At 42.8% G+C, this 13,907-nt stretch overlaps 1 protein-coding gene across 1 annotated transcript in view; it reads left to right on the forward strand.

Annotated features, from left to right (window-relative positions):
- The first annotated feature begins 3,445 nt into the window (after nucleotides 1-3,445).
- Nucleotides 3,446-13,907, forward strand: part of LOC147727286 (guanine nucleotide-binding protein subunit alpha-14) — a 520,494-nt gene continuing 510,032 nt past the window's right edge. The window contains exon 1 of the mRNA XM_086961341.1: nucleotides 3,446-4,053. Within this exon, the coding sequence (XP_086817467.1) occupies nucleotides 3,933-4,053 (121 nt within the window). The 5' untranslated portion in view covers nucleotides 3,446-3,932. The remainder of the gene's footprint in view (nucleotides 4,054-13,907) is intronic.

Genomic DNA, 13,907 nt, shown 5'->3' on the forward strand with positions numbered 1-13,907 from the left:
CTAACTTTCTAGGGTCCTCTGTCCTGTATAATATGAAACACAATAGCAATACATGTATTAATTTCAATGGTGGCTGTTGCCAATATAGTGCTTTCACATCCCTACAGAGACAATTGTTATATTTTGTATTTTAGTTATAGTTTTATATAGTTGAGGACCAAGCTCACAAGTATCAGAGTGCTGCGGAGTAGGATTGGGGATTTCAGGTATTTGTTCAGAAGAATTAACAAAGAAACGTGTGTTTTGCACATCCAGAAATGGGCAGGAGGCTAAAAATGAGGTGTGGGGGGTTGAAGAGTACCACCTTGGAGGATGGTGATTTATAAGCCAAACAAATGTCATGCACTTAGACATCATGGTGAACCATGGTTCTGGTGGTAAGAGGAGCATGAAGGGGTGAAAACGGACAGATTACAATCTCATCTAGATGGATTGGAGTAATGAAAGAGCACTAACAGTACCACCACATAGGATGCCGTTTTCTAAACAGGTTGAGTTGTGCACCTTGAATCCAGACAGAACCTCATGCTACAGTAAAGAAGTAGCAAGATAGGGGGGTATATAGGTAGTTTTCACAAATATGCCATTCTACGTGGCTACCTACAGTGGGTTGGCAGAATTCACCTTTCTAGGAAGGCTCTGATCTCTTTTTTTGTTTTAAGATGTGCTAACAAGCTGTTTTCCTTATGGAAAGTGGCAGAAAGTTCCATAGTTTGATCCAGCTCTGAAGAAAGTTTGTCTGAGAGTCCTTTTCTATTGAGTATTTGTGGTCTTTAGAAGCAGGGAGCTTTTGCCTCTATGTTCCAGGTGCCCCAAAAATTTTAACATTGTTATGAAGATCACAAACCCCCGGGAGGCTAACCTGGCACTGAGCACGTATTTTCTACCCAAACCTAAGCACAATTGGGACTACTCAAAAAGCTATGGGCCTGATTTTGAGTCTAGTGGTCTTGCGAACGCCAGACTTGCGGTGGTCTGTCCACCACAATACAACTTGTAAAGCCATTTTGGCGGAGGACCACCGGCTGCACCAGTGAACAGTTGTTCCCTGGCGGTGGCGCGCCACAATGTAATATACGAGTTCCTGCACCGCCAGCCATTTCATAGGCAGAGAACCGCCATGAAAAGGCTGATGGTGCAAGATCAGAGGGGGCCCTACAGGGCACCCATGACACCCCCGCCATGGGAATACATTGAGGGGGGCACAACATGTGCCCCCATGTCAGTATTCCCCCAAAGTTCCAGCACAGCATGGATGTTACCCCCCATGCCGTGCTGGAATATTTTTGACGTTCCCATTGCAGTGCCTGTTTTCTAGGCACTGCCATGCGCAGAGGCAAGGACGGTCCACCATACACGAGTTAAACTTGCAATACGGCGAGCAGTCCTTGGGCGGCTTTGGCGCAGATGTGCCAGTTCTCCACCGGCGCAACTGCGCCAAAGCCAAAATCAGGCCCTATCTCTTCAGCTTCAGCCGAAATTCAAGAAGTGAGGATACGCTTATGTGTAGCAGCAGGTTGTTCCATGCTTTAAGAGCAATGTAAGAGATGGCTTCACCGCCAGATCTGGTATTCAATATGTGTGGGATGTGGGCAAGTAGGAGTCCCGGCAAGCGGAGGTGTCTGGAAGATTTTTGAAGGCAGATGTAGTTGTTGTGGTATGCTGGGCTAGTGTTATGTTAATGTTTATATATTTCATGCATCTGTATATTTGTGAGGTTTTATTTACGCCGTATTTGGGAGGTTTAGCGTTGTATTCCTTTTTAAATTATTGTATGTGTTATCCATTAATGCTCAGTGACATATTTAATTGGCTAGTATCCAATGTAGATATGTTTTAGATGATAATGTTGAATATATGACATTAAAGCTCTGCGTAACTTTTAGACCATGGTGGTACTTGTGATTTGTGATTTAGAGAATCTGGTTTGAAAACATATGTGTAATAACAGATTTGTGTGACTGATTGTATAAATCTGTGCTGCGACATATGGATTCTCCAAAGGGAACCTTTCTTTTCACTGTTTTTGTGGTGCCCTGTTCCCTTGGTTTGAGGGACCCCTCTCGTTCTCTCATTAACTGTTGTTATGTAGTGCCTTGAAAGTATGGGAGAGAAGTTTGAAATATGCTTGTTTGTGTGTTGGGAGCCAGTGGAGTTCCTTCAGGTGTGGACTAATGTCAGAGCAGCTGCTTGGGAGGTTGCAAGTAATTCTGACTGCCGAGTTCTGAATGGTCTGCAGCCTTCTGGTGAGTTTTTTGTTACTCTCTGCATAGAGGGTTCTCCTGTAGTCCAACTTGCTTGTGACGAGGACGTACATGATAGCTTTCCGTAGACTGATTGGGAGTCAGTGAAAATCCTCCTCAGCATCCTCAGAGTATGGGAGCATGAGGCGCTGACGGTGTTGACTTGGGTGGTTATGTTAAGTTTGCTGCTGATAACGATCCCCATGTTCTTCACAAGGGCGGTGGGGGTGGGTGTCGCCATAGCTCCAATGGCCACAAGTGTAGTCAAATGGTGAAGTGTCCCTATCGAAGATCATGATTTAGGTCTTGTTGGGGTTTAGGTTTCAGATAGTTGGTCTTCATCCAATCGGTGATTTTAGTCATGCATCCACTGAACTTGATTCAGGTACTTGTTCGTGAGGTAGAAAATGAGTCCTGTGTTTTTGGCGTAAGAGAGGACATTTATGTTGAGAGAGCGGATGATGCTGACTGGAGGAATCATGTATAAGCTTGTGAGCTACATAAGGAGGGATTTCTGCTTTGTAGGCTATGCAATCAAGTTTCATTTGACATCTGGAGTCCAATGGGAGCCATTTTAGCTATTTAAGTATTGGTGATATACAGTTTCTGCTGCTCACTCCAGTTACCAGTCAGGTGATTGTATGCAGGTCCCATTTGGGTAGACGCTAGACGAGTAGAGTGTATTCCCATAATCAATCCTGTTTAGGATAAGGGCTTAAACAGTAAGTTTTAGTTTGGACTTTGGATGAAATGCTTCCGTTTTCTAATGTTCAGTGGACAATGAGCACCTTTCACTAAATGTTAGAGATTTACGTTTAGAACGCATATGAGAATCATTATTTTGTATTGTATTTGTCTAATTCTTTTGTTTGCATATTGTTTCAATAAAATCATTTTGAACATAAGAAGTAAACGACTGCCCAATATGAACCCCAGGGATTTCTCTTTGTGCTCTCAGGTGACTCGTGTGTACGCTTCAACTCTGATTATACCCTCTCACTTGTAAAATATTAGCAAAAACGAACAACATTTGCCCATTTTAAAGGGCCGCATCACAACTCTGACAGGTGCACAGGTGCGCACTTCTAACAGAGAGTCTGCAACTCACTCCTCACTGGCTGTCGGTGAGGGCCCTGCACACCTCAGCCGTGGCCGCCGGAGCCGGGGAACGTGTAAGGAGAGGCGGCCGGTCCCGCCTCCCAGTTCACCCCTCCTTCTCCCGCAAGAAAGCACAACGTTTCCCATGACAGTTCGGTGAACCGGACTGCAGGCGGGACCGCCCATTCCCGCTACACTCCTCGCCTTTACGCCCCCTCACACTCCTGAGGAACCTGTGAGAGCGGCCCGGCCTCCGACCCGTCCCTCCGACTTCCTGCAGGAGGAGCAGCCCCGCAGACCTGAACCGGGAGCCCACCTCAGCCGCAGCGCTCTGGGAAGCACGGCGCCTCTCTCCGCTCCTCAGCAGGGGGTGCGCTGTGACTTTCTGGGCTGGAGCGCGAGGAGGCTGGCGCGTGGCGGAGATCCCAGCCGGAGTCAAGGCCGTTCTGCACGCGCACCTTTTTCTTCGGGCAAGGTGCTGCGGGGTTTGGTTTTAACTGTGTCGGAGCTGGTTTTGCTGGGAGGAGGGGGAAGGAGCCAGGTGCTGGTCCCGCGTTGGCACACTTGTTGCTGCTGCTGTAGTCGGGCAGGATGGCGGGCTGCTGCCTTTCGGCGGAGGAGAAGGAGCAGCACAGGATCAACACGGAGATCGAGCGGCGGATCAAGAAGGACAAGCAGAACGCTCGCCGCGAGCTCAAGCTGCTGCTGCTCGGTAAGTGGCCGCGGGCTTCGAGGCGCTGCTCTGTTACTTTTCGCGTGTTTCGCTGATCCAAGTAACTCTCTGGAAACACCGAGGCTGCGCCTCCGGCCCTATTCAGATTGTTTATTTCTCTTCCTACTCAATGAGAGTTCTTGTATTCTTATCAACTTCCCCAAGGCAATTCGTTTTTATTTTCTCTCTCTCCTCTTCTCCATGGCACTCGCCCTTTTTCAATGGTTTCTTTCTTCCCCAGGCACTTCTGTTCTTTATGTATTTATTTATTTGCCTCGCCCTCTCTGTAATACACTCGTTAGCCCTGTTTTTTACTGTCTTTTTATTCTGCTCCAAGGCGGCTTTCTCCTACCCCATTGCACTTTTGTTCTTTCTTTCTGCTTTATGCCCTCTAACTCCATGCTGGCAATGTGAGGCCGGACACAGAAGGGGCCGTGGCTGGGGACTTTGCACAGAAAGGATCCGTTGTTCCAGTGGCTGGAACCGGTCGGGCAGGGCTGCCCTTGTCACTGCGTGGAGGGCAGCTCAGAGGTGCCTGTAATTGCCCCGGGGCGACAGTGGAACCCGATCCCCGCCTTCGCGGAGCCTCACTGGCTCTGCAGAGCTGCTGTGCTGCCTTCCAGGATATTGTAGACTTTGCTGTCGGGGGCTCTTTCACACAGAGTGTTTGTTTCTTTTCCTGCAGTCCAATGCTCTGATTTAATTTTAGTTATTAAATGGCTTTGCACTGTCCGACGAAGTCTAGAAGCTAGTGTACCCCAAACCTGCAGTCGCACTGTCTGGGTGCGGTGGGGCAGGTTTCTTTCAGTCTGCACAAGTGTCTGTGTATATTGTTTATTCGATCTGCTCGCCTCTGCCATCTTTCCTTGCCTTTTTTGATCTCCACTATCGTTCTCTTGCTGTACTCTTTCTATTGGCCAACTTACAACATTCTCTTGTTCATCTCTCACTAACTTTGTAGGTGCGTTTGACTTGCATGTACCTTTCAGTTCGTTATGATTCTTTATTTGTTTCCCAGCTTTGGGTGCCTTTTTCCTCGTTTTGTTTGGTGCTTGTCTACCTGCGTTTCATTCTGTTTGTTTATTTTGTTCCTTGTGTCGCTGTCTAATCATGTCTGTGTCACCTTTTCACGGTGGTCCTGTGTGGCTCTCTCCTTTTCTTTCCTGGTGCTCTCCCTTTCCAGGGCATAGGCCCTGCACGTGCCAGGGCTGTTTATATGATCTGCTAATGAGCCCTCCAGTATCAGTTTCCAAGCTGGTAACTATCTGCCTGTATTTTCTTTTCTTTGTTTGGGCCGGGCTTTCTGTTCTACTTATTTAAGCAACACGCCCTGTGATTTATAGATGAGAAATCTGTCACTTTACGGTGAAAATGTGCGTTTGCACTTTCTGTTTACACTTCCTCATTCACTTTCTCCCCAAGTCCTAAGGGCCTCTGGGGTCTCAGAACATATATTTTTTCGTAAATAGAACTGACCACGGTTTAATAAAATATTTCATCCCTGCTCATCGTGCTGTTTTCATGTTGTGAAAGAGGCTGTTAGTAGTTAGGATGATCTGTTAAAGTGAGTAACAAAATCCGATAGCATCTTTTGTGTTTGTGTCCTATGTCACAATCTACTGTTTTTTTTTTCATTTTTAGGTATTGGTGTTTTTAATTTCACTAAAATTATATGAATACTATACTTAGTTATAGGGGCTTTCAGTCACCCAACTTAATCCGTAGGACTGTTATTGTATGATTCATATTTTTCTTCTGCCCACCACAGCATTGCATAGCTTCAGCTATAGGTTAACTTCACCATGAGAGATGTAATTCTGACCTTTTCAAAAGGAGCACATGCACCCATCATGTCATTCCCTTAGGTGCCAAGAACTTGTGTGGAAATCTATGCCTTTTGAGACCAGAACAAATATTTGTGCTTTTAGACCTTTTTTAAGATCGTTTGAGTCTGAGCAGCTTCATCAACAGTAACGTAAAAAAAAGACAAAACATGCATTGACAAAGCCAAAACCACACATATTGACTTTACCAATGCTTTTTAGGTATGTCTTGAGAACACAGCTGTTTGGAAGACATTGTTAACTATATTTTTCAGAATATGCTTGGAGTGGGCTTTGGCTCTACTTGGAGATGTATTATTCTTTCGCCTCAGGCGAATGGCTGTATGGTGTGTCATTCCTTCTTTTACCAGTGCTTATACTTGAATGTGTGATGCTCTATTTATGATCCCACATTTATTCTTTGCTGAAAGCAGTCCTTCTTTATTTTTTTTCAGCATTGGCAAAGCCAGTAGTGCATCCCATGTAAAGAACATTTGTGAATGCCTGTGACATGCATTGGCAAATTAAAACAGACCTATTGATTTTGTCAATGCTTGTTCCAGCAGAGCCTAAACACCGAGCTGTGTTTCATACTTCTCTGCAATTACCGCCTACGGTGAAACCCGTTTTCATGAAAAGTTACAGGATTACACTTGGAACTTTTCATTGTAGAGGCACACACCCTAGTTCATACCTGCTGCAGACCAGGGATTTGTGCCTCAATACAACACAAAAAAATCCAGGGCAATTAGTTGATGGGCTGTAGGTGATCCATGAGCCTCGTCTCCAGTGTACTAACTGTGTTCAAATTATGGTGTAAAATGAACAAACAATATCCCAAAAGATATCAATGTATAGACAGTTAAACATGTATGCCAAAGGCATTACTTGCAAAGAAAAAGGAGACTCAATTAGTTTTTAGAACGTGCTAGTAGCATCATGTATTTAAGCACAGATGGGGTATACAGTTATAGCAGCACTGTATAAAAGTGAATTGAAAAACAACCCGAATTGCACTCTGTGCACGGTATGTGCATGTGACATAGGTGGCGACGCAAGTGACAATAGTGGACAGCGTGAACGGCGAAATTTGTGAAATATTATGTACAGTGTGAGAGCTAAAAGCAATGGCTCCAAAATACATTGCAATCCGATTTGGTACAATTAACAATTCAAGTGAGCCATTGCGGGCAGCTGCGCCATATATTGTACTGTGTTGTCGACGACGTTTCGATCTGCGTGACTTGGGATCGTCTTCAGGATGGGATTCGATGAATTAGTGGTGCTGCGGGAGGGAATGGGAAAAGTCTCACCAACCGGTATAACTTGCTATTACTGACGCTCCTTCATTGGTAGTTTCCCTTTCTTGACACCACTTCTAGCCCAGAAAAAGTTCGCTCTAGCCTGCTATAGTATTCTAGCTGTTTCTACCCACACCAGGCTTGCCCTGCCTTTCAACCGCCCAACCGCGAGCCATCGCCCTACATAGACTTGATGTCTCACATGCGCGTTCTGTCCTTTTTCTTTTCCTTTACCCCCCCTTACTTTTCCTATTCACTCCCGCAGCCCCTCTAATTCTTCGCAATCCTGTCCTGAAGACAAGCCCAAGTCACGTGGATCGAAACGTCGTCGACAACACAGCGCAATAAATGGATCAGCTGCCCGCAGTGGCTCACCTGATATGTTAATTGTAAATTGTACCAAATCGGATTGCAATATATTTTGGAACCATTGCTTTTAGCTCTCACACTGTACATATTATTTCACAAATTGCGCCGTTCACGCTGTCCACTATTGTCACTTGCGTCGCCACCTATGTCACATGCACATACCGAGCCCCAAGTGCAATTCGGGTTGTTTTTCAATTCACTTTTATACAGTGCTGCTATAACTGTATACCCTATCTGTGCTTAAATACATGATGCTACTAGCACGTTCTAAAAACTAATTGAGTCTCCTTTTTCTTTGCAAGTAATGCCTTTGGCATACATGTTTAACTGTCTATACATTGATACCTTTTGGGATATTGTTTGTTCATTTTATCCTTCTACCCTGATCCCAACCTGGTATATGGGTCATACTCCTGTATTAATTTACCAAATTATGGTGTGGCACACAGGTATTCTACTTCTCGAGGTAATTTTAACTTCTATTCCGACATCCTTAATATGAAACAGCCATGCATGCTAAGACATTGACTCATTTGCATCGGTCCATGTTGCTCGCTATACTATTAAGGAAATAACCCGGTTTCCATTGCAGGTTTGCAAAATTTGCATCTGCATGATGTGTATTGCAGACCTGTCTGAAGCCCCTTCTGTAATACCAAAGGTTTGTCAGGAGTGCAAATAAATGTCCAAACTTATGTTGCTGTCCTAGACAACTTGATTAATACGCACTATCGGTAGCAGTTGCTTAACCCATGGTCTGATTGTGCTAGCTGAACACTGTATGTGCATTTTTGCTGCAGTTGGATAGCTGTCTCAGCTCTGCCCTATATTATACCTCCAGAGTAACGCGGGCCACAAGAAAACTGTTCACTACATACAAGCACCACCTTTTAAGGAAGCAGTTTTAACAGTATCATTTTCCAAAAAAGCCTCCCTGTATTAGACACACTCCAATTTTTGATTGCTTTACTCAAACACGAGAATCTGATTTTTTTTAAAATCCTCAAACAGCCAATCGTACCAACTGGTCAAATTCAAAATATTAGCTCATTCATTTCTCATTGGCCTTTTCAATGTATTATCCCATAATCGCTGAAGCCTACTTAGCCCCAAGATGGAATGTCTATTGGCTTGTTCCCTAGGCAAATCACTGAAGAGTGTGTTGAAGCCCTATTGAGTGTGGTCCATGTTAAATAGAACTTTTCAACAGATGCAAATATATAACTATATTTTTTGCTTATTTGCATGTCTTGCAGTCAAATTACACAAACCATTCCAATGTCCATAATGTTTAAATGGAGACACACATTCTTGAAGTTCAAAGGAATAGATGCAGGGGTGTACCAGAACACTTTTTATTTGCGGTTCAACAGGAGTTTTGTTACCAAACAACGAATGTACTCGAGCTATAATTTTGGATTTAATCCTTGGAGGCGTTGGGAGTCAGTGAAGTCCTTTTACTAATGGGAAAATATGTTGTCTCTTGAAAACGTTAGCCACCATTCTAGCAGTGGATTCTGCATTGTCTGCAGATGGTTTGCAATGTTGTTCTGCCCCAGTTCCATTCAATATTGGCTCCCCCTATTAAGGCTGTTGTCTTCTGATGAGCTTAAAAGAAAGTGAAACCCTGTGTCAAGAGATAAGTAAAAAAATTAAGGTCTAGACTAACCACAAAGCAGTTGGAGAAATGACTCCATGAAGGATCACAGTTACCCAGTTTAAATGAAAGCACACAACTGTGAATTGTTACGTGTCAATTTATTAGATGGTGACCGCAACTCTTTCTGTGTGAACAAAAAGCTAGAACCAGTAATTAATGCAGGATCCTATGAATGTTCCAGTAGTCACTCCCGGTTCTTTCTCTTCAGAATAGTCTTAACTAGTGTTCTGATGTAATAGGCCCAGTTTGGTGTTAGTTGAACATCCTTCTCGTTTGAAAAGAGCTAGTCAAAGTAGACCCTGAATGTAGTCACTTTAGGAGTATGTTGATGTTGCCTATTTTAAAATAGTTGTCTGCTTTAGTTTATTTATTGAATAAGTAGGGGCAATTAGCATTAATAATATTCAATGCTGTTAATTATTCATAAATTCAATTAATTTCTAGCCCTTGATTATCTGGACAGCTTTTGTGAGGGTGTCTGGTCCTGTGACGGCATAGGCGTAGAAACACATATTGGATTCCTGCAGTAAACTATGTAGGGATTGTTTATACGGTTATGATCAAGTTACAAAGTAGACCTTAACACCTTCTGAAATTTACCAGTTATAGTTATGATCCCCAAAACATATCTCATATCTGCAATACTTCCCATTCAAATATGACTCCAGTTGTGGTATGATTCTGGGGCACAAATAATTGGTTCATTTCAGATGTTCTTATTGTTGTCAATAAACCTGGGACTTTTATTTGCGATTACATTTCTGGGGTTTTGTTATGATAACCTTTTCTACACCTTTCAACTTTTTTGGTGGTGGTTCTGTTGATTTGCTCCTCTACTGCTTATTTTTTCTTCCCTTTTTTTGATTCTTGAATTGGGTATCGTTGTTCAAAAAATGGGCAGTGATCCTTGCATCAGTAATGCAGAATTTGAAAATCATCGCCTATCAACTTTCCACTTCTCAGTAGTGAACTCAGCCATTTTGAACTGAGAATGTTCACAGGAATGTTTGTGATAGCACAGTGGTGTTGCACTAGAGCAAAAATGATCTCTTGTTAGACTGCCAATGACATTTAAATGTTCTATAAATTCTATTAGAAATTATCCAATTTATGCTCACCCAATAGCTCTTAATTATTTTTAAAATGGTTATATTAAAAAAAAAATACTGAATTGATGCACAACCTACTGCTTGAAAGGTAAGAACCTGATAAGTAAGACGTTTTAGTTCAGGCCTAGAATCTTGAAAACTGTACTTTTAACAGGTAATTGGTGCAAACACAGATAAGATGAGAAACATGTACATGCATGGAAATGCCAAATATTAGCATAGCAACCTCATTCTGGATGGTCTGCTGTCTGTTTACTTGATACAAAGGAAGGACAACATATATTTTATCAACTCAATCCACCTCAGAGTTTTATAAGCCACCCATCTCTACATGTCATTGATTGGCCTCTTTCTAAGCTCTTGTAGTGCAAAGAAAAATCTTTTAACTGCAGTGTTGATCTTTTAAACTTTGATCAGTATCCTATCAGACATCTAAATTTCGTACCTTGCTGTTGAAAAAGGAATCTGTATATGAATACAGTGTTTCTATAACACAATCCTTGCCAATAGTCAGCAAAGCTCTGTACAGGGTTAAAGACCAGCATAAAGCCAACAAGTGATAAAAGAGGAAGCCGGGTTGTGGAAGTTTATTGCATTGTGATGCAGTGCTTTTTTGAAACAGGTGAGTATTAAATGCTTTCCTGAATTGGAGCAATATTGGGAGATCCTGATGGATACAGGGAGATGTTTCAGATCCTGGGTGCATAGATAGAAAAGGCCTGCTGCCTTGATTTTCTTTTTTTACACTTAGTTTGCAGTCTGATGGTGTACTGGCTGAGGGTGTGCCGAGAATCTTCAGAGTTTGTGAGCTGATTTTTAAGATTAGCGGGAATGATAGTTGTGATGGCTTTGTAAATGATGCAATTGGTTTTGAAAATGGGGAGCCAAAGGAAGTTAATCAAGATGGTGATGATGTGGGCATATTTCTTCAGACGCTGGATAAGACATGCGCTGGCATGTAGGAAATCCCTGGAGGGTGGCAGTGTGGAGACTGGCAGGCCTTCGGATCCGGGCATTGCCACCATACAGATGGGAGAGTATAAGGGCTGGAAGAGCAGTTCAGTAGACACTTTCTGTAAGAAACTGTTAGAAGAGGGTGCTGGCCAGTCTGCCTTTGTTTTTTTGGCAGTGAATTATCTGAGGGCGAGGTTGGTGTCCACGGTGAATCTAAGTAATGCAGCATTCAGTGAAAGTCTGAATGTCAACGTGCATGTTGTTGAGCCAGGTTGTACTGTTTCTTGTTTGTCTTGATGGTGAATGCTGAAGGCATCACTAGAGGGTTATTTAACAGATAGAAGGCCCCTAAAACAAGAACCTCAGTTTTTGATGCACATATTTTTGAAAGATAAACAGAGCAACATTGTTGGACCCCAATTTTTTACTTTCACAAATGTTTCACAAGTATATCTTCCTGGCCTTTTTAAGTGCAGGAATCTGTTCAATACTTGTCTGAAATATATGGGGTGTATACCTTCAAAAAAGAAATCCTGGGAACCATTGTTTTACTGAAGTAGGTCTAGATGCTTGAGTACTAGATGCCATGAATGCTCAGTACCATACTATTGATTTTATGAGGCTGAGGTGATCTGTCTGTGATGTGAATCTAGCGACTGGCATGCAGCCTACTAAGATATTCGATCAGCCGTATGGTGAAAAAGGTTTTTTGCCTCTGCTATATTGAAGACACTTAAAATACAATTATTCCCATTTTAAATCAATATATTATTATGGAGATGTCTCAAATTGTGAAATTTCGTCTAATTGCATTTCCCTGAAATTCTTTTCATTCCAAGTTTTTCATGTAAAAATCGGGAAATGGCTATTTCGTTGAAAAAAAAAAATGCTCTCCGGCAGTAGTAGTTTATTCTAGCACTGAGTTGCAGCCTTACACTTCAACTGAAAGGGCGACAGTTTGCTGCATGGCTAAATACTTAGGCCCCAAAGGCGAGACTGATTGCATTGCAAATGCATGTTCTAGTTTTACCCCGCTGGGACTACTTCTGGAGACACCAAAATTGGCTGATTCCACAGACCATGTTTTAGCCAGCCTAATGCGTGCCTACGCCCTTTCAAAGAAGGCAAACCCAAATCCCAGACAATAGGGATTTCTTTGATTTGTATGCTCATTTTTGTTGTAATCTGATTCTGCCAGCTTCACTTTTTTTTGAGGATTGCTGGGGCATCAACGCCTGGTGTGAGAATATTGCTGAGTGATGTCCAGATTTACTTATAAAGCTGTAAATTCCAAGAAAACTGCGTGTCTTGCCTAAAGGCGACATTTTTCATGAAGCAATTTAAAAGTAGAAATCTTCTCATCAGAGTTTCTTTAAACAATTTCGGAGTACATTTTTTTTTCTCCTGTAAATCATCTCCTGTTTAACTTCTGGGAGGCCGTCATGTCAACATTCTTTAAAATGGACATCTACTTCTGAACCTCTGTGTAAATACATTTTCAAGGCCCCAGAACCCAAATCCTCACGAATAATTTATGATTGATTCTTGTGGATTTCGTTCCCTGTCAGAGTTCAGCTAACAGGAGGAATTTGGCTTGGAGTTGAATTTTCAGCTGATTTCTTCTTTTTCTCTATGAATGGTTCTAAATGGTTCATTTATAAATGCCTTACCCTGAATGAATGGAGTTAAATTGTAAAGCGTACGGCTACTCAGAGTGTCCTTGCGCAAGAGCAAAAAGTTATGCACTCACACACAGAATACCTTAATCCATGGAAGAAAAGAGCCAAGTTTCCAGTTTCCTTTGGAAGCCATCCTCCAAGGGAAGCGTCCAATGCTCTAGTAGGGCAGGAACTGCTAGATATCCTAGGCTGAAATGAAACACTACCTTAGGAACAAACAAAACAGATTTAAATATTAGCCGTTTCCTAATGGGCAGCCGATGCAAAATGTGTAGGGAATGCGTGATCGACATCCTACTAGGCAGATGTAGTATGAATCGACCAGCAGCATTCTTAACCACCTGAAGAGGACCAACTAGGATCTCGGACACCTCAAGGTAGACTGTCTTAAAATAATCCAACCGCGATGTGATCAAAGAATGGATCACCGTCCTCCCACAGTGTAATGGCTGGAGGTACAGGAATTTTCTAAGAGTACAAAGCTGCCCAAAACACTGGCCACCACTACCAAAATCTGGGGTTTCATGGACAGTTGGTTATCCAATTTTTAAGACCCAGATTTATTTTACCAATGGAGAAGGAGGGGGGAGCCGGTAGGGCACAGGCCAGATATCCCCACCAGTTGGTCAAAGTAGAACCAAAAAGACAAATTTCATTTTTATCCGTGTTACGTTTTCAGATGGCAGCTCTGCCTCCACTCAAAGACTACAAGCATGCTGTCCTTGAAAGTCTTTCAGCTGAATGGAGGTCCCTCAAACGTGTAAAGCAGTTGGGTGTCATCTGTTTAGAAAATAATTTAACAAGCAAAAGATTAAACTAATGAGGCCAAAGGTGACATAAAAACTTTAAAAATGGTCAGGTAGGAGCCATGGGGGAACACCCTGCTTCACTGCTTTGACTTAGGAAGTAAAAGGCGCTACCCACACTGACTGCCCCCTAAAATCCTGGAACTTACTTCA

This window comes from Lissotriton vulgaris, chromosome 3_1 (genome assembly GCF_964263255.1).
Source record: "Lissotriton vulgaris chromosome 3_1, aLisVul1.2, whole genome shotgun sequence".
NCBI lineage: Eukaryota > Metazoa > Chordata > Amphibia > Caudata > Salamandridae > Lissotriton > Lissotriton vulgaris.